General features: G+C 45.0%; 1 protein-coding gene across 1 annotated transcript; it reads left to right on the top strand.

Annotated features, from left to right (window-relative positions):
• The first annotated feature begins 1,204 nt into the window (after positions 1-1,204).
• SH2D6 (SH2 domain containing 6) lies at positions 1,205-26,625 on the top strand. The gene is made up of 10 exons (XM_018555787.1): positions 1,205-1,409; positions 2,311-2,327; positions 2,403-2,511; positions 10,621-10,758; positions 14,542-14,570; positions 16,803-16,830; positions 18,999-19,045; positions 20,518-20,601; positions 21,987-22,142; positions 26,420-26,625. Exons 1-10 carry the CDS (start codon positions 1,205-1,207, stop codon positions 26,534-26,536), a joined length of 930 nt encoding a protein of 309 aa, XP_018411289.1. The 3' UTR covers positions 26,537-26,625.
• The last annotated feature ends 795 nt before the right edge of the window (positions 26,626-27,420 follow it).

Genomic DNA, 27,420 nt, shown 5'->3' on the forward strand with positions numbered 1-27,420 from the left:
TTGTAATTCCACAACAGCTGGAGGGCTGGAGTTTGCCCACTCCTGCCCTACAGCAGGGACGTGCGGTGAGATCAGTGGCAGGGGAGGCACCCACCCTGGCCCGCCTCGTCCTGCCCCAGGCCTAGTCACCAAGCTATGTGTTCATCTACTTCCTTGCAGAGCAGTCCCCGGCTGCCCGAGGGGCGAGGGAGGAGCCTCCCTGTCTCTCATTTGCTCACCAATGATGAGGTATCTAGATGGATGCCGTTAGTGTTTTTCTGGTATGTAACCAAACATAGCTTTTAAAAGCCTGATGAAGCGCTGCCGGTAATTAATAGACAGCTCTCCGTCCATGACAGGTTACACAGTGGGCAGGCTTTTTCACAGGTTCACTTTACTGCCCCCCTCCCAATCGCACAAGCCTTCTTTTTGCTCCTTAGCTGTTCTGTATGACCGCCAGAAGTTAAGAGAGGAAGCCCTGTGTAAGTTCCAAGGTGCTCAGACATCCAGCACTGCCACGTTGGGGGAACCATCTCTGCCCCCATGTCACAGTGCTGGGTACCTGAGCAGCCAATCACCCAGCACCACTGCTATTACATGGCAAGGGGTGGGGACAGGAGGTGGGTATATCACATGATACCTATACCCAGAGGTTCTGGATATTTCTCTTTGTTTTCAGCATCTGGTTGGGGATCGAACTGAAGGTAGTTCTGAATGTTTTTTCTTTAAGCAAAGTAATATACTGTTACCAATCTAAGGTATATACTGCTTCCATAGACACATGTACTTGCTCACATAGGAGAAGAGTACAGAGAAGTATTCTCCCTAAAACAAGGCAGATTCTTTGACGTTTTACATACCTGACAAAGCTCACAACTGCTGAACCAAGCTACAGGTAAAACCAGCTAAAGGTAAATATAAGCTATAGGTAAAGATAAAGCTACAGCTGCCATTAACTTCTAATGGCACCCCAATCACGGCTAGCAATCCATGCGGGTATGGGCTGCATTTCTGCGGGTTCAATCGTGCACAAACTCGGCCGCAAAAACTCACGGGTCGCTTGTCACAGAAAAAGGTCTATGAGTCTTTTTTGCCGCGGTTGTTGCATGGATATAACACCATTGAAATCAACCGGAGCATGGCGGGTAACAGCAGCACCATATGCATTGCCATGCAATATTTTAACTTCAAGGAGAAACAGACAGAAGATTGATAGATCTTCGCCATGGCAGCTGTAGCTTTATCTTTAAGGCCTCATTCGCACAGCATAGAGTTGGGTTGTACAGATCCATGCAGCGTGCTCGGCCGTATCGGACCATTTCCGGGAGGGACAGACGCTGCGTATGATTGCACGCAGCAGCCTGTTCTTCCCTATGGAAGGACGCGGCCGTATGCTGACATACGCACAGCCGAACTGCACATCCGTGCAGGTCTGGGTGTCCGTGCTCGGACGCAGGCAGGATCCAGGTCCAGTACGGAAACCCGGATCCACATGGATGTGCAGCTCGGGTGTGTGTATGGACGCGTCCTCCCATAGAGAAGAACGGGCTGCTGCGTGCAATCACACGCAGCACCTGTCCCTCCCGGAAACGGCCCGATACGGCCCTTCACGCTGCACGAATCTGGACGGGCGACTCTAAGCTGTGTGAATGAGGCCCAACTGTAACTTATCTTATCTTTACCTTTAGCTTCAGCAGTGTTTTGTCAGGTATGTAAAATGTCAATAATTCTGCATTATTTATGGCAGAATACTTCTCTGTACTCTTCTTCTATCTGAGCAAATACATGTGTCTATGGAAACAGTATATACCTTAGCTACCTTCCTCTATACCTATACGCTAAACCCTAACCCTGCGCCCACCCCTTGCCACCCCTCCTATTCAACCATGGAGGCTCAGCTCCACATGTGGGTATTACCTAGGGCTGTCTGCATGCAAATGCAGTCTGACTAGGAACGCCCACTCCTCCAGACTGACACCCATGATGGCATTTTGATATTTGCATAACTCCCCCCCAAGGTCCAGCCCACCGTTTACATCAGGGCTGAGGGCTCTTTAGAGGAGTACTGAGGTAGGGTGTTGTGATGTTATCAGATAGCCATGTACAGCCCCTCCCACCAATCATGTTCTGCCTGCATTGGATAGAGAAGCACAATTGGATAGAGAAGACCCAATGATGATGTCTCTGGGTCTAAAATATGGTGTGCAATGAAAATGGAAAGGTTTTATTTAAACATTTTATTAGCATGAGGACTAGAGAGGGCAAAATGTAGACAGATTAAACTTTAGCATCACTAGAGCTGACATAGAATCTTTTCTGTTTTCTTTTCAGAGAATGAAGTGATAGAGGTAAGCGTCTGCTTCAATCTTTATATTGGTTGTCTGTGGACTTGTCTTTATTATCTCCTATACTTGCTTCTCTAGGAGGATGAGGAGGATGACTCTGACTTGTATGAAGCCCCTCCATGTGATCTGCAGAGCAGAACAGTCCCTGGTATGTGGACACCCCAGGACAACCATAGCCAATATTTAGGTAGGTGGATGGTGTATTAGGATTATTTATTTTTGTTCATTAAATGCTTATTGATTTTCACATTTTCAAACAAGGAACGCAAATACAACATAGTAGCTCAATGTGGGAGTACATATCGGTCAGTGTTGCATAAACAAATAAAAGTTACAAAATCCAACTTAACCACTTGAAGTCCGCGGTGTTAAACCCCCTTCCTGGCCAGGCCATTTTTCAGTATTCAGCGCTGCGGTACTTTGACTGACATTTGTTCAGTCATGCAACGCTGTACTGAAATTAATTTTATAACATGTTTTGGGGGGAGATAGAGCTTTCTTTTGGTGCTATTTAATCACCACTGCGGTTTTTATTTTTTAATATATTAAGGAAAAATTACCAAAAATGTAAAAAAAAAAACAGTTTCCCCTAAATTAAATGATAAAACATTTATTATTACCCAATTTTTTGCTAAAATATAAGAGATGGGGGTCACGTCGGGTAAATAGACACCAAACATGTGAAGCCTTAAAATTGCTTGCGAAACCTCGAAAAACTACAATACCCAAAATTGGCCATAGGCCACGCTTTAAAAGCTTTTACGGCTCATCAGTTTAGTGTTATCAGTGATTGATGGCCCTAAAATGATTGCTCTCACTCCGACGTTCACGGCGATATGTAACGCATCGAACGCATATTTTTGTTTATATGTGCGTAAACGTGGGGGACTTAAACATTTTTGGGGGTTTTTTAAAACTTTTTTTATATGTGACTTTTATTTTTTTTAACTTTTTTTTATTTATTTTTACACTTTTTGTTTGCTAATAACAATCCCCCTATATAATAGCAAAGGCACACTGACAGGTCCTCTTTATGGAGACATTAAGGGTCTCTAAGAACCCTAATGTCACCTGGGGACCCCCAAAGAAGCTGAGATCTGCTTCATCAGCTTCTTCTCTCTGGCCATAGCAACCAGATGACTGACAGGTGAAGGAGGAAGATGCTGAACTCCCTCCCATCTTACCTCCTGACGCCCTCCCGAGCCGGTCCCGGGCCGCAGATGGGCTAGCGGATCCCAGTATTGAAGGTGAGGGGTCAGGAGGGGGCGGCACTCATGGCGGCGGTGGCACTTGAGGAGGGGGGGGGCGCGCAGCCAGCCAGCACATACATACGATCGGTAGGCTATAGAGCCGCCGATCGTATGTATGTCAAACAGCCAGTAACGACTGTAAAAAACGGGCTAGGGGGCGCGCGCGAGCAGAAAAAAAAAGCCGCCCGGAGACGGCAACCCGCATATGTGGGTCAGCCGTCTGTTTTTTCACAACAGGCGGACGGCAAGGGTTAAGGTGCGCAACCATTTAAGCACCATTGGGCTACCAGGAAACATTTCAAAAACTTTGCAAGATAAAAAAAAGGGTGGATGAGCATCGCTGAGGCCCTTCTGCACTCGAACCCTGTCAAGGGGACTCAAAGTAAAGTATTGAAGAGAAAAATGGGGGAGTAGAGCAGGGAATAAAAGTAAGTAGGAATGGCAAATGGTAGGGAAGAGGAACCAGGCCTACAAATATGTCAGTGACATTATGAGTTATATACTCAAAGTACAAAGGAGGTATATTGGAACTCAGAGGACTAGCGAGTCTTAGCCCTCATTCACACTAGAAACGGCCCGCACGTACAGCTCCGTGCTCCGTGCAGGGACGTACCGAGCAGCTCCTGGGAAGGACAGGTGCTGCGTGTGATTAGTACGCAGCCCCTGTCCTTCTCTATGGGACTACGTGGCTGTACGCCCCCCTACGCTCTCCTCAAGTGCATGTAGGAAACAATCCACAGTTCCCAAATCTTCTCGAATATGGGAAGGGTATCCGACTGGACAGTCGACATTTTCTCAATGAGCTTGACTTGTGAGACCCTAAGCTTGACTTACGAAAAGAGGACTGTGGGGGAGGGCTAGGCTCGTGTAATCACCCGCCTAGCTTCAGTAAGAATATAGGTAACCAGCCGAAACTGATTTCTTGTGCAGACCACCGTTTTCTTACCAAGTAGTGCCTCAGTTGGGTTATTGCGAAACGACTGCCCTGTAACAGTATAGATCAGTTGATACCACCTAGACCAAAAGCGGCGGATCCTGGTACACTCTAGAGCTGCAGCTAACGATTATTTTCAAAATCGATTAGTTAGCCGATTATTACGTTCGGTTAATCGGATAAACAATAAAATACATTTTAAAAAATTGCTCCAGTACCCACCAAATGTGAAGAAAGGAGCCTTCAGCAGGACAACCCCTAAAACAGAACGGGGACCTGGAGGGAACTGAACGGGATATGCGATTATTATTTATATTTTTATTATTAGTTTATAAATTATTATATTTTATTGGTGCAACTGCTGACCCCTGTAACTTGGGACTCATCCATTAAAAACAATGAACATTTAATACTTAAAGCTGAACTCCAGGCAGGAAAAGTTTCACCCAAAGAAGTTGTAAAGTCCTAGCATATCCTCTCCTGTTATAACATCAGCATTGTAATAGGAATACATATTGGAGTTGTCTTTGATAATGCAATCAAAGCTTACTTGAAAAAATCCCTTTTATGTAGTGAGTGTTGGCTTCCGTCTGCCCATCACTTTCACGAACTTCCTGGATCCCCAGTGTTGCAACCTCCATTTTTCAAGGCTACATATCCCATCATGCATTGCTTCCAGCAGCAGCAAAGCAATGATGATGTTACATTGTTCAGACATTGAGTTGTAGTTCAGAAGGCAGGCCCTGAGAGTGGTGACACAGGAAGTGCATATTCTCAAGGCTGAGTGGAATGGTGTCAGTGCATTGAGAAAGTACATCCTATGGGGATCTTCAATAAGTAAGTTCACAAACGTCTAGATGGATTTGGTTATTGGGAGCGGAATAGAACCTATGGAAATTCAGTATAGAAACACAGATTTATGTTTATTTTGTCCATAGAGACCCTTTAAACTGTGAGCACAGCGTGTTGTATTTTTAAAGACTACATATAGCAGCATTGTTCTGTTGCCATGGCCGGTCAGCACATAGAGTGTGTTTGTTATGGACTGACTACTTTGTGTACATAATTTTAGTTTTTGGCTGTAGATACCCTTTAAATATATTCCTTGGTAGCCACAAATGCCTTTGTGAACCCAGATATTACTATACAAAAGTAGCAGTGACCAGAGGCATCCCCAGGCTGGGTGTCACCCAGTGGGACGTCATCACGCGCACACATGATGTCGCGTGCACTTAACTGCCGACAACCATCTAGGTGATGGACGCCGGCAGAGAGAGGAGGGGACGTTCATCATGCAGGATAAGGCATGTCGCCGGGTCCCCTCCTCCGTTGTGCAGCTGTCGGACTCTTGGTTCATGACCGAGTGCCTGACTTTTCAGATGGGGTGACACCAAAATGGCGGACAGTCAACCCCTGTGATTGTTAGAAATACATTTTTTGTGGCCGTGTACTTCAAAATAGAAAAACTAAAAGAGAGCATGATTTCACACCCCAATTCACAGATAATGGCTAGATTAAATAAATTTCACCTTAAGGTGTGGAAAAACCCTAGGGGAGGGGCTTTTAAGAAATACTAGAAGCTCTCTTGTATATAAAAATTCGTAAATTCATTTATTGACATAACATGATTATTTGATAATTAAAATTCCATTTTCTAAAACATGATTTTTCCATATCATTGTTAACACAATAGATTCATCACATAATTGGTTAGTAGAGCATGATTAACAATAGGGGCCATCTGAATGAATTGTTAATCATGCTCTACTAACCAATTATGTGATGAATCTATTGTGTTAAAGGAGAACTATGAGGTGAGGTGATTTCCACTCACCTCATAGTTCTAGCCGACCTGTGACAATGAGACTGTCACAGGTCGGCTCAGTAGATCGGGAGGTGAGCGAACACATAGCGGCGTTCGCTCACACCCTGACCCCATAGTTCTCCTTAAACAATGATATGGAATAATCATGTTTTAGAAAATGGAATTTTATTTATCAAATAATCATGTTATGTCGAAAATCTGAACTGCGCATGCGCCTGCCCCAAGATCTTTTGCGGCCGCCCAAGACTTTTCAGATTTTGGGACGGGAGCGCGCAGTGAAGACACAGGTAAGTTTTAACCTGTCTGAAAGGGGTTTTAAAAAAAAAAGTTTTTGCATATATCTACTGCTTGCTAGCAGTAGATATATGCAAAAAAACCTGAGTGTTTAATAACCCTTTAAGGTGCTTGAATGTATGTTTAAGATTTAACTCCTGATTGTAGTGTCACTTTAAGTAGGAATTGAATTTATAGACCAGGGGTCGACTGATTATCGGTTAAATTTACCGATAAACACTGTGCAAATTTCAGCCTGTTGAGGAACCGGCCAAAATTTGCACAGTGGGTACCTCTGTGCAGCCGCCACCCCTCAATCAGCTGATTGAAGGAGGCTGTCGGAAAATCTATATATGAACAGAGCTGGCAGCCATTGAGCTGCCGTCCCTGTTCGGGTATTCTGACAGCGGCCGCAATTTAATAGCCAGTCTGCTATTGGCTATTGCGATTTGAAATAGCCATTAGCAGGCTGGCTATTGCACTGCCCAGTTCCTGCTGTTCACATTCAGCTACTGGCACAGCTGGATGTAAACAGAATATTGGTACCTGATATCGGTTATCAGCCTGAAAGGTGGCCCATAATCGGCATCGGTTCTGAGAAATCCATATTGATCAACCCCTATTATAGACGTGTTGCTGTTGTAGTGAGCTTTGAAATAGAATTATTAAACAACAATAGCTTTGAAACGTTTATTTTCCTTATAACTCCTCTGTTTTGTCTTGTCAGAGTCATCAACAGCAGAAACCGCGTAAGTTTGGTCTATGTATCCTTTTCTTTAAAGTTTTAGAATATGGTAGATCCCATCACATGCCTGACTGGAAAAACCCCAAAGTGCAGGGGTGCTGGAGCGACCGCAGATGCCTCTGCATGTCAGAAACTGTAATTGCTAGAAAGTCACTCGCACTCCAAAAACTTTTGTAGTCAATCTTCTTTATTGACCATCAAAGTGTCACATAACTTTAGCGACGTTTCGAGACCGTCTGGTCTCTTCTTCAGGCAAAACAAAAGTTTGGTCTATGTATCCTTTTCTTTAAAGTGACACTAAACTCAGGAGTTGAATCCCAAAAATGCATTCAAGTACCTTAACTATTAAAATGACATTAAACCATCAGATTTTTTAACATAAACCAATACTGTAATGTGTGCCTTACTGCAATCCATGGTAGTTTCCCTTCTCTTTGCTGCTCTTCCTTTTAAATCCTCATGTCTTCTCATGCTGGGGGAGAACTTCCCTTTGCAGCTGAGTGCCTCTTCCTGTAGTGCTGGCTCAGGTTGTGATCCTGCACGCAGACACCATATATCCATTTCAGAGACAAGGCAGTCTGCTGCAAAACAGAAGTTCTGCCCAGCATGAGAAGAGATACGGATTTAAAAGGAAGAGCAGCAAAGAGAATGGAAACAACCATGGATTACAGTAAGGCGCACATTACACTATTGTTTTATGTTAAAAAATCGGAGGGTTTAATGTCACTTTAACACAAATGTAGCTACATAGTAAAAATGTGCTGGCTCCATCCATCCAGGAGTCTTCCTTCCGCAAATGGTTGCAGGTCATGATCAATAGTTGGAGTCATGCAACCATTTGCAGATGAAGGACTCATGGATGGATGGAGCCAGAGGATTCGGTTGCCCTGCATCCCGCAAATTTTTACTATGTAGCTACAATATATACACCAATGGCAGCCGGTGTCTTGCATCCTCTAGCAGATGTTAAAGAAGAGCTCCAGGAATTTGAAAAGTTAGCCTTTGCAGTGGGGCTACCCCCGTACAGCAAGGGTTAACTGCTTGTTTTTTTTCTAGGAGCGATTATAAAGAAGATACACTCACCTGATCCTCAGTCCTGCGGCAGTGACCGGTCACCTCTCTGCCCCTCCGCTCCAGCTGTAATAGAATAGGTCCCTTAGCATCTTCACATCTAGTACACTGTCTTAGGCGTGATGACATCATGGGTCCTTAGACTGCCGGAACCCGTAGGAGAAGAGGCTGCGGTCTAGCAGCCAGGCAGAACTGAGGATCGGGTAAGTATTTCTTTATTTTCACTCCCTATAACGACCGAGCAGTTAACCCTTGCAGTGCAGGGTTAGCCCCACTGCAAGGGTTAACTTTGCTGGAGTCCCGCTTTAAAGCCTAACTCCAGACACAAAACACACCTCTCCGTGCAGTAGAGCTACCCCCTCATTGCAAGGGTTACATGCTTGTTTTTGTCTAGGGCAGGGGTACGCAACCTCTGCACCCCCGCTGTGGTGAAACTGCACATCCCAACATGCCTTTGCCTCTGGGAGTCATGCCTGTAGCTTGAAAATTCTTGTAATGCTCCATAGGATTTGTAGTTTTAGAACAGCTGGAGTGCCAAGGTTGCGTACTCCTGGTCTAGGGGAGTTCTTTAAAACAGTTTTACTTACCTGATCCCCGCTCCCGCTGGCCACAAGACCAGCTCCTGCAGCCTCTTCCCCCCCCTCCGCTCTGGTAATGAGGCCCACACTGATGTCATCACGTCTAAAGCAGGGCCTATAAACTCTACTTTAAAACCACCAGGGGGAATGTGCTTTAAAGAATCCCCACTCCAAGGGGAGTGTCCAGAGCTTTAAAAACAACCGCATGTCCAGGGACCCCATAGTGGCCGAGAACCATATTGTGGGTATTTATAAGCTCCTGGAGGTTGGGGTTGTTTTGCACAATTTGTCCTGGACTACAGTGCTTGGGTCCAATACTAAATGACATCACCATAGTAAACGAGTAATTGTATTGCTGTATGATCATTATGAAACTCAGTGGCTGGTTTTCCATACACACTGTTGACAAGAACAGCAGGAAGAGCCTCTGATGACTCCTGCTGCTCCACACTGACTACAGTAACGATAGCCATCTGAAACCTTGTCATCAACAGCAATGATGTCTGGAGTCTTACATATTTCCTACAATGCAGGCTGTAGGGACCACAACACAACCTCAATAGTCAGTGGTGAGTGGTGTCCTTACACTTTTTGCTGACTGAGGCCGGGGGGGAAGGAAACGGGGGACAGAGGGTCGGGTGCTTGGGTGTGTAATGGTGGTGCATATAACGGGAGAGGGGGATGTTCCTAGTGATGCTTTTTACCGGCAGAGGAGGGGAGGGGGTGATTGGGTGTACTTTACCTCTGTCCGGCATCCCATCAAGCTTACTGACGTAATTGGTTGCCAGAGAGCTCTTGACGCTCTGGCTGGAAAGGGGGCAGCAGGTCACAGGCCCCACATGACCCAAAGAGGTTTCGCCTCAAGGCCCTGTCCATACTGTGTTTCCCCAAAAATAAGACACTGTCTTATATTTTTTTTGCCCCAAAAAAACACACTAGGTCTTATTTTCAGGGAATGTCTTATTTTGTTTACGGTACAAGGTACGGTAATACAGTTAGGTAACAGAAGTCTATGGCTTAGTGCAGGTAACCTGCAGGTGCACAGTGCTGCTTCTGGGAATCAGTGTAAAAGCAGCCCAATATGGTAATCACTTTTGTCAGAGTGTCAGAATGTCCACTGTCTTTTATTTACTGACCTTAATGAGAATAATACTGTTGCTCTCGTTATTTTCCTGCTGGTCAGTATCGGTAAAGCAGATTCCGTTCTTTCACAGGCGGAGTGCATCTGGTATCGCTCCGCCTGTCACAGTAACCGGCGCTATAGACGAAGTAGCGGCTAATGCGGCTCTGCTCCCTGCGCTGCCGCAGCCATGCTTTCTACAGCTTCCTTTGCCATCAGGGACAGTGGTGCAGCAGTGGGGACATCAGACCAAACTAGGTCTTATTTTCGGGGTAGGTCTTATATTACAGGAATCTTGCAAAATAGTGCTAGGTCTTACTTTTGGGGTAGGTATTATTTTAGGGGAAACACGGTAGTATCACCACTGACTGAAACAATCTTACAGCTATGTTTACAAAACAAATGTGTTCTACTTAAGTATAGTGGGTTATAGAACATATGGAGCAGCTAGCGGCTGTCATTTGTATCAAAAATAAATTGTTATTTGTCTTCTTTCACAGCCCTGAAACAGGCCAGGCCTCCACCACCCTGCAAACGTTTGGTGCCTCTGCCCCTTCCTGACCGCAGGATGTCCCTTCCTTGCCCTTCCTTATGTTCTCCACCACCAGCCTTCACCAATTTCCCCCGAGGCATGGACGGTAAGATAGGCATAAATGGCTAGTTCTTTAGAGACATGGTAACCTCTTCACCAGGGACCACATCACTTACATTTATCACTGGTGTATTCAATTATTGGTAAATGTTTCAAGCTAACATTTGATAATATGAATAATTTAATTAGGAGACACAGGGAGAGAATCAATATAGCAAATTAGAAATCCTCTGTGATGGTTCTAATGCTATTACCAACACATGCAACACATTCAGGTAGTTCTTAATAGCGACAATTTTACATTACTTTGCACTAGGTGCAACAAATTCATAAAGAAATAATAAAGTTTAAAAAAGATCAGTGTCATTTTTGAGTAACGTGTTATAATTAAGGAGTTTGTTCCCCCATAGTTGTTGGTTGCTAGGATGCTGGTGGCCCCTGAGGTCACCAGTGTCCTAGTAACTACTAATGCTTGGCCCTGAGGCTGCTGGCATCCTAGCAACCAATCAGGCTGACCACTTGATGTTGTTGGTTGCTAGGAGGCAGGTGTCTTAGCAACCCATTATGAATTATACCTTGCGTACCATCGCACTCCTGATCGATGAGTCCCAAAGAGTCTAAGGTGGGTGCTGATGGTGCCGCACTTATGAAGAAAGAGAAGCAGAGTCACCGACACTCCAGCTGTGAAGCAAATATGTCTTTTATTGTTGTATGTCCATGTTATCACAATTGCTTTGTGATAACATGGACCTGCGTCAATAAAATACATATTTGAATCACAGTTGGAGTGCCGGTGACTCTTCTTCTCTAGCAGCACATCGGGCACAGCTGGACAACATCATTGGTTGCTAGGAAGCCAAAAGCCCGGAGGCAGCCAACATCCTAGCAACCAACATCATTGGTTGCTATGGGGCTGCCAGCCCACTGAACCTGAGCCGCACAACGTCCTTGAGACCTGTGCACAAGGCAGGCTTTGCAGCAAATTTAGGTACATGTTTCTGACATGTACATAATTTGTCGCATTTACCAACATTGGTCTTTTGGTGGCGCAGGCACTCTTCTAATGAGTGTCTGCACCAGTCTTTATGAGATCAATAGACATTATTTAAGGTAAATAGGATTTTGTAGGCTATGTTTAATGCGCTAACTTCCTCCTTAGTATTGTTATAACTTGCTGATGACATAAAGCAGTGAGTTACCTAGCAGATGACATGCTCTCACAGACACCATAGAAGGGTCAGACATGGAGGCATGATCTGGTATTCCTAGGAAGGAGAGAAGGAGGGAGGCATGAGCAGTCAGATCGATCAGATCTTTGCAGAATGGACAGCCACAGCTTACAGCAGGTACCATAGACTAGTAATGTAAAACATAAGGCTGAATCGAAGGTGCTTATCTAATAATAAATATATTGGGGTTGATTTACTAAAGGCAAATAGGCTTCACTTCACTTTGTAAGGGAATTCTGACTTAGCTGAGTCAATGTGGTGAAAATGTACTGTGCAAAGAATACCCAATCACATGCAAGAAAAATAAAGAAAATATTTTTTGCTTGCACATGATTGTATGGTGGAAGTCAGCAGAACTTCACCTCATTCACTGAGCTCATGGAAAATTAATCTGTAATGTGCACAGCCTATTTGTCTTTATATCAACACCATTGGTTAGTGTTGTTTTTAGCGCTGTTACACAGAAGAACTTGTCTGTAGGCTCAGTTGTCCTTTACAATGGATATACACAACACATAAGCAATTGCACTAGGGCTGCAACCAACGAACCAGTTAATCGATAATGAGAATAGTTGTCAACAATTTTCATTATCGATTAGTTGGCTGTATCCCCTAACTCTCCTCCATGCTGGGAGGAAGGCACAGCATGCTGTGGGCGGGTGCAATAGCCAGCCTGCTCTTTGCTATTGCAATTTGAAATGGCCAACAGCAGGCTAGCTATTGCACCAGCCCACTACCTGTTGTATTTACATTCAGCTGTCGTCTGCGGAATCTTGCCACTGCCAGCTGTCATTCCCTGTCTGAAGCTATTCAAGCGCCATGTGCTTACAGTACAAATATTTTTTAAAAATGATAAAATGTGGGAAAAAAGTAATTTTTGGTTTCGACCTGACAAATTCAGCAAGCGGGAGGTGTGGTGCAGTGCCATTCATTTTAATGGCACACCAAACGTGCCTCTCACCCACAGTGTGGTCTTCCACACTGGAACACACGGTACCACAATGCTGTGCGTTCCAGTGCAGTGCAATTGCAAAAAAATTGTGCGTGCAGTTTTATTTTTAAGTAAACTGTATGTTTGTAACGCTCCATTTCTGTATTTTAAATTAAGGATGGTATTTGTTCATTTTTTTAATCTGATTAATAAAAAAAAAGTAATCGGCCAACTAATCGATGATGAAAATAATCATTAGTTGCAGCCCTAGATTGCACGGTCCTGTAACAAGCATTTAGGAATGACTTCAGACCATTTCAAACTATGTTGCACTGTTGGTGGTCCACTTGGACAGAAGATGTAAATTGTCAAACCTCTAACAGTCATTGTTATTGTCACAGCTCGACGATGTTCAATTTCCTAGAGCAGAGGAACCATTTTACTTTTCACCCGTCTAACGTTTCTTTTTTTTTCCGTCTCACATGCCTCAGAAAACAGTTTGATCTTTTTCTGATAATGTCTTTTCTCGTGGAGCCAAAATCTACCACCCAAAGGTGGCGCCATGTATCTTTACTACCCAAACAAAAACATATGTTTTAGAATGTTCATTTATATTGACACTTCCATCGCACGCCAAACTGGAATACAGGAGTTGTAGGGTATACTGGTGGATGGTGTCCCAGCAGTCAGAACACCTTGATCTTCTGTAATTAAAACCACTGTTTTTGGTGTCCATTCTAGTCTGCACACCAAATGCAGACTAGAGCTGCAGCTAACGATTATCAAAATCGATTAGTTGGGCGATTATTAAGTTTGATTAATCGGTTAATCGGATAAAATACATTTTAAAAAATGGCTCCAGTGATGGGACTACTAGTTTGTATTGAGATTGTAGTCCATCACAGGAGCAAGCTTGGAGCGGTGGAAGTAAAAAAGAAAAAAAAAAGTTTGGTGTGCAATATAGTGAAATGAAAAGTATAAAATTATAGAGCAATGAATGCAGAATGGCACCGGCTATAGAGGACTACAAAACCCAGCAATAGTACATTATACGGCACAATGCAGAATATCACCAGCTATAGAGGTATACAACAAATCCCAGCAATAGTACATTATAGCTGGCGGTATTCTAGTCCTGGTATACCATTGCTGGGTCTTGACAACTTTTTCAATCATCGATTATAATCGATTATGTTGATTAGTTGTTGCAGCCCTAATGCAGCTCAGATCTGCATGAGTTTCTGCACACGCAGTGCAGTGGGTTGTGCCGCTTTTTTGTATGCGTTCCTTTCCGGTTTTTTTTTAGTTTAAAATGGGCTTTCAGTGCGTTCCAGGGCGTTTGCATGCGTTTTATATGCGTTTGCATGCGTTACAGAGCAGGTAAAATATTGCTTGCCGCAGTTTTTTTTTACATGCTCTGGAACTGAACGCTGCAGTGTGAACTAGAGCCCAAAATACCATTGGAATACATTGGACGCAGTTTTGATCCGGTCTGTAACTGCTCTGCTCCTGGAACGCGCTTGGTGTGAACAAGGCCTAAAATAGAAGAAAGGGAATACTAATGGTAAATATCATGCCATGTAAATGAAATAAGTAAACTTATGGAAATATTCTGTATGTTAACATTTCGGTCAGTGATTAATTTATTTTTTACTTGCTTTCTTGGCAGATTTGTATTTGACACTCCTGGAGACTTCGGTAAAGTGTACACACTGTTGTGAGGAAAGGGAACAAATAAGTGCTGAATTTATACTTGGATCTATTAAATAGGTTATGCCAATACTCAGAGGCATACTAAGACATACCTGTGTGACATGCATAATGGACCGTTTCTTTAATACCCTCCTCCCCTATTTAAAATTATTTTCATTTATAATTATTAAATTAGACAAATAATAAAAATAATAATAAAGGTCAGAAAAACAACTTGGACATCTTACATTGGTGGAGAGTCTAAAAGTGCCATGTCACACTGGAGGCCATTTTAGCCTGTTACACCGGTGGTCAGTGTAGTACCCCCTTGTCTTTAATTGGTTGTTGGTGCAGTGACCCCCTCTATACCGATAGAGTGTTGCTCCCCTTTAAATTGGTAGTCAGTGTATTGCTCCCCTTTAAAATGGTGGTCAGTGTATTGCTCTTTTTTTCAAACTGGTGGTCAGTAAATTCCTCCATTTCAAACTGGTGGTCACGAAATTGTCACCATTTTAAACTGGTGGCCAGTGAAGTGTCCTGCAGCAAGAGCTAAAAAAATGAATTGGTGTTAGTGCGTCATTTGTATGAGAAGCTCTGAGCACCATACTGATGGCTTATTGTCCTGGCTCTGACAAATCAGCACCAGAACTATGCAGACACCATGAGGGAGGTTATCAGTCTGCCCAACAGTGTTTGAGAATGTACAGTGTCATTGACAGAAAGTGTCCGCACATCAGTCTATGAAGGTTCTCATTTATCCAGGTCATGGTATAGCTCATAGTAGTTGGCCACATTCACCTGGACTTGTTCTGCAATGTTGAAGACATTGCTTAAAGGAGAACTATGGGGTTAAGGCTTTTCCCCATAGTTCTCCTTAGGGTAACGGGAGGACACAAACTAGCGTCCTCCCGTCACCCTAAGCTCAGTATACCGCGAGCGGTATACTGAGACGCCACAGTACACCTGAGACGCTGAAGCGGATCCCGACAATTATGTCTGGATCCGCCCAGCTGCGTGAGTGACAGCTGGCTCTGCCTATCTAGAGGCAGAGCCAGCTGTACCCGCCCCCATCCGATCCGCCAGTCAGCGCTGGCGGAGGGGGGAATCCAGCCCCTCCCCTATAACGGCAGAGAGCTGTGACAGGATCGAGAGGTGAGTGAACGCCGGTATCTGTTCTTCTCGATCTACTGAGCCGACCTGTGACAATCTCATTGTCACAGGTCGGCTAGAACTATGAGGTGAATGAAAAGCACTCACCTCATAGTTCTCCTTTAAGTTGGGTATACACGCTTATATTTTAGTTGTTTAACCTACAGGCTGAACAAAGAAGCTATAACAGCATGGATGGACGCATCTCCCGATGTGTGCTTTGTATTCTGATAGCATCCACCAGCCGCTGATTGGCTACAAGCACCGTTCAGCCAAATATTTTCCAACCTTTGATTTTCTGATCAAGGGAATTCAGACGGAATGGAGCTGACAGCAGCACCCACTGTATGGCCAGCTTAAGGAACATTCCCTTGCATTTATATCCACACAAGTACCACATGCCCTCATATCCAATCACCAAAGGTAGACAGATGATAATGTCCAAGAACAGGATGAGCGGTGTGAAATTTGTGAAAGCACCCTCTTCTAGTTAAATAATGCCACTCTTGGTGTCAGGAAGGCTTCATATGAGTTCATTTTTCAATTTACAACAAATTATACCTTAAAAGAGAATTATGGGGTAAGTGTTTTCCCCATAGTTCTCTTTAGGGCCACGGGAGGACATATACTAACCTCCTCCCGTGACCCAAAGCTCAGTATATCGTGGGCTATTGCCCTCTATATACTGAGAACGCCACACCCGGGACGCATCCCAACAATACCGTCGAGATCCACCCAGCTGCGAGAGTAACAGCTGGCTCTGCCCATCTCGAGGCAGAGCCAGCTGTGCCCGCCCCTTCTCCCCTATCTGACCCAGGACGCAGACAGATTGCGTCCAGCGTCTCCTTTCTTTCCCTAACTACAATGACAGGTAGCTCCTGTCAGCCTGTCATTGCTTTGTGCAGGCTTCCCGGCCACAGCTGTTTAAATACACCTTTAATCCCAGCTGCAGGAATCCACTACTTCTTCCGTCAGGAATCAGCTGCCCGGCCCTGATCACATGTGGTAATTAATCCTTTAGGACAATTCAATTCTTTAAGAAAATGTCGCTGTTAGCAGTCTAAGATTTGCCCCATTTTGTTCCTGCAGGTGAAATCACACAGTGATGTTGCTGCAGGTAAGTAAACACAAATGTCTTTGAAATCTTATTTTATGAGTACACGAACAAGCCTTATATCAGTAGTGCCCAACAAGCAGCCTGTAGGGTTCCCATGTGTGACCCCAGGTAAATAGCAGGCTTCTTTTATGGCCACATCACGGCACATTGTTACGTGCAAACTGGACTGCCCATTGTTACCTGCCCACTGGCTTGCCCATTGTTACCTGCACACTGGCTTGCCCATTTTTACCTGCACACTGGCTTGCCCATGGTTACCTGCACACTGGACTGTCCACTGTTATCTGCCCACTGGCTTGCCCATTGTTACCTACACACTGGCTTGCCCATTGTTACCTGCACACTGGACTGTCCACTGTTATCTGCCCACTGGCTTGCCCATTGTTACCTGCACTGGATTGCCCATTGTTACCTGCACACTGGCTTGCCCATTGTTACCTCGGCATTGGGATGGTGTCCCCATGCCGATGGGGAGAAGGGCCTCTTCCCCACAACCCTGACCCGGTTTGGGGGCTTATTTGCATCGTGGTACCCCTTTAAATAAGGGGGCACCCAGATGCTGCCCCCCCCTTGTGAATGAGTAAGGGGTACTTGTACCCCTATCCGTTCACTAAAGGGTTAAATCAAATTTTGACCCGACTACCCCTATAAAACGAAATTTCGTCCAAGAACGAAATTTCGACCGGTTTACCGCTAATTAATTATTGGGAATTCGGATTCGTTTGCATTCGTTTTAGCTGTAATTCGGATACATCCGAATTTCCAAAATCTCGTTCGAATTTCGTTTCGGAATGAAACTAATCGCACATGTCTACTTGCCAATGGGTAATCGCCCATTGGCATTTCCATGGTTGCCTGCCCATTGGCTTGCCCATATTTACTTGCCCTTTGGCTTGCCCATGGTTAACTGCCCACTGGATTTCCCATTGTTACCTGCCCATTGGTGTGCCCATGGTTACCTGCTCACTGGCTTGCCCATAGTTACTTGCCCTTTGGCTTGCCTATTGTTACCAGCACACTGGCTTGCCCATGGTTGTCTACATACTGGCTTGCCCATGGTTACCTGCTCACTGGTCTTCCCACTGGCTTGCTCATGTTTACCTTCCCACTGGCTTGACTACAGTTACCTACAAATTGGCTTGCCCATAGTGACTTGTAGGGATGCACCGATACCAAGTACAGTACTAAGTACAAGTACCGATACTTTTCCAGCTCCAAGACTAGACTAGAGAAAAATTCAAAAGTTAGCAGGCAGCTGTCATTTTTAAGGAGCACATGGAGCTCCTGGGATTTGTGCATCTCCGTTTTAATGTATGATTCTGTTTTTATAAATAAAGGGATGCACTGATACCAGTTTTGTGAGTACAAGTACTGATACTTGCCCAAGTACTTACAAGTACGAGTACTGATACATTTTTGTTTATTGTCATGTGACAGTTTTTCTAAAACAATACAGACTAATGATTTCAGGACAGTGGTGGAGCGCCAGAGCCAGGTCCCAGCTGCAACCGCTGCAACCCTGGTAGTCCTCATAAAAATGCCAAGTATCGGCACTGGTATCTGAACTGGTATCTTTACATCCCTGGTTACTTGTGCAAATGCCAGCCACATCCGAGCAACGGGATCCACATGTGTAAAGCAGCAAAGGGTGTCAATGAAAGTATGTGCTCCCAGCTGTAGGTGCAGTCTGCCTGCTGCACATGGGCAGTTGGGGACTGGAGAGCCCTGCAGATGCTCTCAATACCGCCCTACTGCTGGACAATGTGAAATGCTGGACAAGTGAAAAAAGATAAAAATGTTTTGTTATAAATTAATGCGATATGAATGGTTGTAAATGCAAAATTGCTCTGTACATAAAACCTCTTCAGGGCTCGTTCACAGCAGCTGCGTTGGTCTGCGTTGGACAGTGTTGCCTCACGCAGTAAACTGCTGACAGGAGAATTTGTTGTCCAATCAGTATGCTGGGTTGTGTCTTTGAATAAGCTGTACTAATGCAGTGTAGGTCATGGATCTGGCTGTGCTGCTGGGAAGGGCAGCTTCAATCACAACACTGGCTGGCTGACTGGCTTTTGACACCCCATACGTCTTCCATACACGTATCTCAGCAGTGTACGTACCTGCTTGCTTAAAAGTGAGCTTTTCTACAATCTGTTTGTGTTTTCCTACAGGACGTGAGGAGAAATCTAAGCAGCGATCAGAGCTAAGCAAATGTCAGGTAATTTCTATCAGTAACAGGGGGTCATTCTACACAGAATGATGTCAGCTATTCAGCACTGAGGAGACCACATGTTACAGAAGGACCTTCAATGTGCAACTAGAAAACCGCCGTGTATTTTGGGGCTTTTTGTAGATGACTCCATTTCTCTTGCCAGCATGACACCTCAGGAGCTTCTACACTCTACTATACTATGTACTATTACAGTTGACCTCACAGAAAAGTGTCTGGCCTACTATGTGTCACATTATTATAGGGTATGAGGTTTTTTTAAAAGAAGTCTCACTTCCTTTTTTTAATGTGTCCTGTCCCCCAAGGGACAAAGAGCATATAGCACTTTTACCCGTTTTCTATGTGGTGTCTGAGGCGAGCTGCATGGTTGAACAGGAGGCTCCCCCTCCCCCACTGCTGTCTGTCCATGCAGCTTGCAGGGAGATGAATAACAAATAAGCTTTAATTGGACAACGCTTGTCTCTTTTGCCTTGCCCTCACTATGCAGGGGGAGAAGGGATGTCAGGTAGCTTGCCAGTAAGCTCCCCTGTCCCCCAGCTTCCCCTTCACCAAGTTCCCCTGTCTAGTCCCCATTTTGCCTCACTGGCAGCCGGATCAGCCACCCAGCAATTGCTTGGATGCTGGCAAACAGCTTCATGCGTTTCAATGGTGTGGGCGGCCACTAGCACCATAATAACCAACAATGCTATTCAGCCCGGCTGCCTGCATTCTAGCAACCGATGACGCTGGATTGCCAGATGGCTTTTCCAGCTGAGCTGCAGTGAGGCAGAGTGTGGAACTGGGTGCTGCGGTTAGTCATGCCATAGTAGAAGTGAGGGTGCACGGCCATTGGCAGATTAAGGAAATGGTCAGTGTAAGCAACATCGATGCTCCCCACAGGAGGCAGTGCCATCTGAGCTTTGCCCAGGAGGGAATGAACATATAAATGTAACCACTGCTATCCCTGTAGTATCAATGGTTATATTTATATGCTCGTTCCTTCCAGCTGTCTCTAGAATTGTAACATTGTATCTTCTTACTAACAAATATATATTCCCCATGATCCTCAGCTCCCTCCAGTGGCCATAATACAGTATTTTCCCCATTCATTCTCTTCTTTATGAATATACCTAATGAAGAACCTTTTGACCAGAAGTGAAATTACACTAAGCACATTTGTTTTTGCCCCAATCTAACAACAGCCGGTTAACTTGCACAGAACAAATGTGCATGCAATTTTGCTGGACGAATGAGCTATGCACATGTTTGATAAATAGACCCCATGTGTCTACATGCTCATACACTCATGCATTACCGGCACTCGGCAGAGCAGTTCATGCATGCTATTGAAATGGTGGTGCTCTTCCACAGGCACAGACAGGATCGGGATTTTATGTTTAAGTAACTGACCATGGGACCGGGATGTAGATATTGTATGAGGCTTTCTGTTTTTACTACCACAGAACTGTTTTATGTTGCAGGAAATGGGTTTGGAGAGTAAACCTTGGTATGGAGGAGAGATGGAGCGCAGAGAGGCAGAGTGGGCTCTCCGTAGAATCAATAAGGTACAAATACATCTAGTAAGGACTCAACACGGAAGTAAAGAGAGAGGTGAACAAAAACAAAATCTCCCTGAAGCTTTTACCTATAATGTGTTACTATGCACAGCATATCAGTACATCATGGCAGACTTACCTGCCAAAGCGATCCCCTCCAGTGCTGCGCTTCAACCTCGCCATCGCTTCTATCTTCGCACTAATCTTCTGTGTCTTCAGTCTGTGGTCGCTTGATTGGCCAGACCCCGAAGGAATAAAGAAATGCTGAATGGCGCTTACATTTTATATGGTAGAAGACACCATAGAAATCCTACCAATCAGCATTTTTTTTTTAACCTTACTTCCACTTTAAAGAATTAATAATATACATTGGAGTATAATAAAGAGAAACTATGAACTGTATTTAAGAAGAACTCTGGGGAAAATCACAAACGTACCCTTTCAGTGGGGCTACCCCCTGTACTGCAAAGGTGAAGTGCTCATTTTATCTACTGGGCTCAAAAAAAGCAGATACACTCACCTGATCCTCAGTCCAGTGGTGGTCAGCACTCACCTCTCTCCTCCTCCGCTCCGGCTCTTCCTTGGCATCCTCACGTCTAATGCAAGTCAATGGACCTGCATAAGACACGATGATGGTCCTTAGGAGCCCTGGGGAGAAGAGACAGCGAGGACCAGCCTAGCAGCCGGTTGGATCGGGTGAGTATATCTGGTTTTATGCACGCCTAGAGCAAAACGAGCACTTAACCCTTGCAGTGCAGAGGTAGCCCCACTGCAAGCTTGAGTTTGTGATTTTTACAGAGTTCTTCTTTAAAGTGGATGTAAAGGTGCCCATACACTGCACGATTCTCGTACGAGAATCGCGGGAAATCCAGCGATCGTACGAGAATCGTGCAGTGTATGGAAGACGTGCGACCGTTTCTACTGTACGGTTGCACGTCTTCCGTCGAACCAGCAGGCTAGAAAACCCGCCGGGAATCGTACGATTCTCGGCGAGTTAGTGGCCTGCTGGTTCGACAACTGCCGAACGGGCCGGTGTGCTCACGCGCACACAGCCCGTTTGCAGTCATCTTAAGCTCGCCCCTCATTGCAGTCATCGTAAGCCCGCCCCTCAGCGGGGCAGGCTTGTGATGATCGCAAGTACGATCTGCCTGTCCAAGATGGGCAGATCGTACGTTTTTTTAAGTACTTTACAACCCTCGCAAGACAAAAGTCTTGCGAGGGTTGTAAAGTGTATGGGCACCTTTAGGTAAAAAAAATGCTGATTGGCATTCATACAGCCCATACTTTCTCCTTCATTATACTCCAATGCATATTAACTATATATTGCTGCACCTAAAAAGCTTCTAAGAAGAAAATGCCAATTATTATAATACCTTTGTTTATTACACGTGTAGGACGGATGTTTTCTGGTGCGTCAAAGCTCAGCACAAAATCAGCTGCACTCGTATACTCTGGCAGTGCTTTACCACGACCACATTTACAACATCCCGATCAGAACAGCAGGGACCCTGGGATTCTTATTAGGAAAAGAGGGCAAAAGGCATGAAGAGGTGAGTGATTGCATTGTTATTTGCCGCTGTCACATACTAACGCCAGGTACATCTCCAGCATGCTGGGTAGTGAGATAATGTGGGAGCTCCTGAATGGACAGTGCTGATTGACAGCTGTCATTGCAGCTCTAAATTTATAGAACCGAAACAGTGTTTGAAATGGGGTGCTAATTTTTGTTATACTGCTCATCTGCAAACCGAGAACCAAGTCCCTTGTGCAAAGGCTTTTCATGGATATATTTGAAATGTACCCTGGATAAGCCTAAGGGGTTGGGATGTTACATGGGGAATTGTATCACTTAATTCCTCTGGTCCTAAAGTGTACGTTAACCCTAACAATGAAGTGCTCCTATTTGCTCCCTTTCTGACTGTTACATATACAGCTGAAAGCATTTTATTATACTGTAGGCAGGGCTGTCCCAATAATGAGGCAGTCTGAGGCTGTTGCCTCAAGCAGCATTCCCTTGGGTCATGTGGCGGGACAGCAGGCAGAGTGGCATGGCCGCTCTGCAGCACAATGTTTGCAGTGTGCCTGCCGCACCCTTTCTGGCCAGACCATGCCAGGTTGCTAAGGCCTATAGGCAAGGTGATGAGTAAGGGCCATACACATCCTTGCCCAGCTCTTAACAACCTTGGATGCTCTAGCCGGCATCCCGCCCAGCACCTGGCAACCAAGGACATGACCAATGGCTGAAGCCAGAGCTGGGAAGGGAGATGATGCAGAGGCCCCCCCATTAGCGTGCACCATCAGTGCCTACTCCCACACCCACCAGGCACTGAAAAGTTTAGGGACACCCCTGAATGTACATATCTGTTCAGTAAGTGCAACTTTGGATCTAGGATCTAGGAGCTTACAGTGCTCTGCCAACTGGTATCAGTTAGCATTGTTCCCATTTCTCTCTGTGGCCTACAGAGCAACTCCCGCCCATGTTTTGGAGAGAGGGAGGTACATATACTATTGCTGTAACTGCTCAAAAGTGTTATCTGGAGTTCCGATTTCATTTATCACTCAAGTCCATCTAAATCTGCTGTTCTGTCTAACACTATCACGCAGCCCTCCCCTCAGGGTGACAATGCTGCTGTCCAAGGGTGGCTCTATTGCTCCTCCATTGAGTGGCGCAACCCTAAGACAGGAAGTGTACTACTGGCAGGATCAGTTGCTGAAAAAAAAAAGAAATGCAGCCATCACACCTAAAGACCGATTAGCTGCCATATATATTATAGTTTTGGTTTTGCCTTTAGATATGCTTTAAGTAATTCTATTGCCTGCTAGTAGCATGGCAGCTCTTTGGCCATATGGCACTCATGTGGTATGGTGACAGTCTGACCTATGACTAGCATAAGGTTCCTCTCCATTGGGAAGGCAACCTCTGGCCCTCCTGCTCAAAGAAAATACACTTCATATCCCATCATGCCTTTGCCTCTGGCTTTCAGAGACTTGCAATGCCTCATGGGGCTTATAGTGTGACAACAACTGGATGGCAGAGGTTGGCTACCCCTGTACATACATCAGTCCCTGCCCCCAGGGAGCTTAGAGTTTCGATCACGACCTTACATACACAGGTCAAAATTAGACAGGAGCCAATTAACCTACCAGCATGTCTTTGGAGACAACACAGGGAGAACATGCAGACTCCATGCAGATAGTGTCCAAGCCTGGAAGTGAACCGGGGACCCCAGTCCAGCAAGGTATAAATGCTAACCACTGAGCTGCCCATGTAACATAATAAGATTTTACATAGGTTGCCATGTAACATAAGGATTTTGGTCCGCCGTGTCTATGTCACAAATATATTGCTGTTATATAGGTCACCTATTTGTTGTGTTTGTTGCTCCTGTGAGCAGGTACACAGTGTTCCTGCCAGGAAATATGGAAACATGGCAAGACTTTACCTGTGCTGTTACCGTAAATGATTGTTGTACCCGTTCACAAGTTGTGCAATCAAATTTATTTTCATCAAAGACACAAATGTTGTGTTTGTAGAATTGATTTGGTAACAATGTATTTCTATGGCTCCTCCCCAGAGAATGCTGTCCTTGGGGCTCTCAGATAACCTACATAAGGAGGGCTGATAGACTAGTATCAGCATGTATAGGAAAGTGACTACATAACAGGCCTTATATCACATGCACGCGTACGGATTATTTAACACAACGGTTACTTAACTCACTACAAAACTTTACCCTGGAGCAGATCATTACAGCATGACGTGTATTCATTCATTCATGTAGGTGTGAGAAGTAGAAGGGAGGCAACGGACTTCTGTACTCAGCCATCAAAAACACACAGCTTGGTTTTTATGGTTAGGACGTTGGGAATCATTTCAGCAAAAAGTTGTATCAATGGCTTTTATCCTTTGGGACTCGATGTGTTGCACACTTTACAGATCTTTGGTATGACAGAGGTGTGACATCATCTGCGATCACAAAATAGGTTAAACAGTAGGAATGCACCGATACCAAGCACCGTACTCGGTACCAATACATGTACAGATACTTTTCCAGCTCCAGGACTAGACTAGAGAACAATTCAAAAGTTAGAAACCGGCTGTCATTTGTAAAGGTGCCCATACACTGCACGATTCTCGTACGAGAATCGCGATGCCTGTTTGCAGTCATCGTAAGCCCACCCCTCATTGCAGTCATCGCAAGCCCGCCCCTCAGGGGGGCGGGTTTGCGATGATCGCAAGTACGATCTGCCTGTCCAAGATGGGCAGATCGTAGGTTTTTTTAAGTACTTTACAACCCTCGCAAGACAAAAGAATAGACCCCTAGGTCATTCGTCCAAAATTCGAGCTGTAGGAAGCCCTGTTGGACCCTCCCAGATCAACAAACTTTGGTTACAAACTTAAGGAAGAACTCAAAGTAAACCAAAAACGTACCCTTGTAGTGGGGTTACCCTGCACTACAAGGATTAAGTGCTCGTTTTCTTTAGGGGACTCAAATAAAGCTTACTCACCTGATTCGTGGTCCTGCTGTGGTTGTGGTTTCCATTGCAGTAGTGTTTCAGATAAAAGCACTGCTTGATATTACACAGCATCACCATATACTGCAAACAGTTCCGGTGGATCTTCTGAGCCTTGTGGTTCCCCATGTACCAGGGCTAAGGGGTTTCATTTACCTCCATGATAAACAGAGGTTGCTATGTGCACAGAGAAGAGGCCACAAACTGAAGAGGACAGAGAAGAGGTCACAGACTGAAGAGGCCACAGTTTGAAGAGGCCACGGATTTGGGAGGTCACGGATTGAAGAGGTCACGGATTGAAGAGGTCACGGATTGAAGAGGTCACAGATTGAAGAGGTCACAAATGGAAGTTGTGATGGATTAAAGAGGCCACAGATTGAAGAAGCCATGGGTTGAAGAGGTCACAGATTGAAGAGATCAGATTGAAGAAGCAATGGATTGAAGAGGCCACAGATTGAAGAGGCCACAGATTGAAGAGGCCACAGATTGAAGAGGCCACAGATTGAAGAGGCCACAGATTGAAGAGGCCACGGATTGAAGGGGTCACGGATTAAAGAGGTCACGGATTGAAGAGGTCACGGATTGAAGAGGTCACAAATTGAAGTTGTCATGGATTAAAGAGGCCACAGATTGAAGAAGCCATGGGTTGAAGAGGTCACAGATTGAAGAGATCAGATTGAAGAAGCAATGGATTGAAGATGTCACAGATTGAAGAGGCCACAGATTGAAGAGGCCACAGATTGAAGGGGTCACGGATTGAAGGGGTCACGGATTGAAGAGGTCACAGATAGAAGAGGTCACGGATTAAAGAGGCCACAGATTGAAGAAGCCATGGGTTGAAGAGGTCACAGATTGAAGAGATCAGATTGAAGAAGCCATGGATTGAAGAGGTCACAGATTGAAGAGGTCACAGATTGAAGATGCCCAGATTGAAGAGGTTAGAAATTAAAGAAGCCACAGACTGAAGAGGTCACAGATGTTGTGCAGGGGTTACATTGTATAAAATAAACCCTCTTGCCCTCTCTTTATTCTCTGATCTGCAGTGTCTCCTATGATGAAGGTGTTAGTGTACCCAATACCATCAGTTGCTATCATATAAATGTAGTGGTAGGCAACCTTGGCACTGACTGTTGTGAAACTACAAGTCCCAGGAGGCATTGCAAGACTGACAGGGACAGGCATGACTCCCAGAGGCATGATGGGATTTGTAGATTCACCACACCTGGAGTTCCGAGGTTGCCTAACCCTGTTCTAATGTGTTGCTGTGTTTCTGTTCTCATGTCTAATGTCTGTACCTCTGTGTTCTCCTCAGGTGTTCCCCAGTCTCGTGCATCTGATTGAACATTATCAGCGAGAACTGCTCTACCTGGTGAACCGTCAGACTTCAGAAAGAGAGTCCACCACTTTGCTGTACCCTGCGCTCCTATGAGACGTCTCTGCGCCCGTGGCCGTCCCTCTATAAATCACTCCTAGAACACAACTACCACGGCACTTCGTGTTCACCATTCTACAGTCAGTGTACAACTGTCACCAAGGATGTTATTGTTTCTATGGCCAGAAAGGCCAAATGTCCTACTTCTTCTAACATGGCCTAGTCCCTTGGTTCTCAACTGGTGGGTCGTGACCCAAAAGTGGGTCGCAACCCTGTGTTCAGTGGGTCACCACATGCCTTCCACTACACAACGTGAGAGGCTGCTCTGCCTCCCTCAACGCAACACTGTAAATTCTCATGCCAAGCAACCATTCAAAATATACTTCCCGGTGCAGAGTGTCAGCTTGAGGTGGGATTAGATGGGGCTATGGCCGTGAGGGAGCTCCATCCATACATGCATTGCTTATGGTACCGCAATGCCGAGCTTTCCATTGGAGTGTGACTTGGGTCACGACTTAATGACCAAGGACAAATGTGGCTCCTGAGGTTACACAGGTTGAGAACCACTGGCCTAGTCCATCTTCTGCACTATTATACCCTATCTCTGATTTTCTCTCTTACATTAAGTTCGCAAGAGCAAAACTTCTTTATTTGACCCTTAGGGAAACTTGGTGGCCAACGTCTCACTCTCCAAATGCTAGTTTGCCTGGTTGTCATGCCATTCCTCTTGCTTCAATACAGTGTCAGTGCATTAGAGAGCATAGGGGGCACTAGGCCAGTATAACAGCCAGGCAATAGGCATTTTCAGTAACAAGTCACCAATGACACCTTCCATATTTCTCTTGGTAAAGGTTTATTTTAAAGCTGAACTCTAATGCAGATCTGTAACCATGAATGCATTAATAAATGTATTTTTCAGATGCAAGCGGTTTAAGTACCTG

This window comes from Nanorana parkeri, unplaced genomic scaffold, assembly GCF_000935625.1.
Source record: "Nanorana parkeri isolate BGI_ZX_2015 unplaced genomic scaffold, ASM93562v1 scaffold214, whole genome shotgun sequence".
NCBI lineage: Eukaryota > Metazoa > Chordata > Amphibia > Anura > Dicroglossidae > Nanorana > Nanorana parkeri.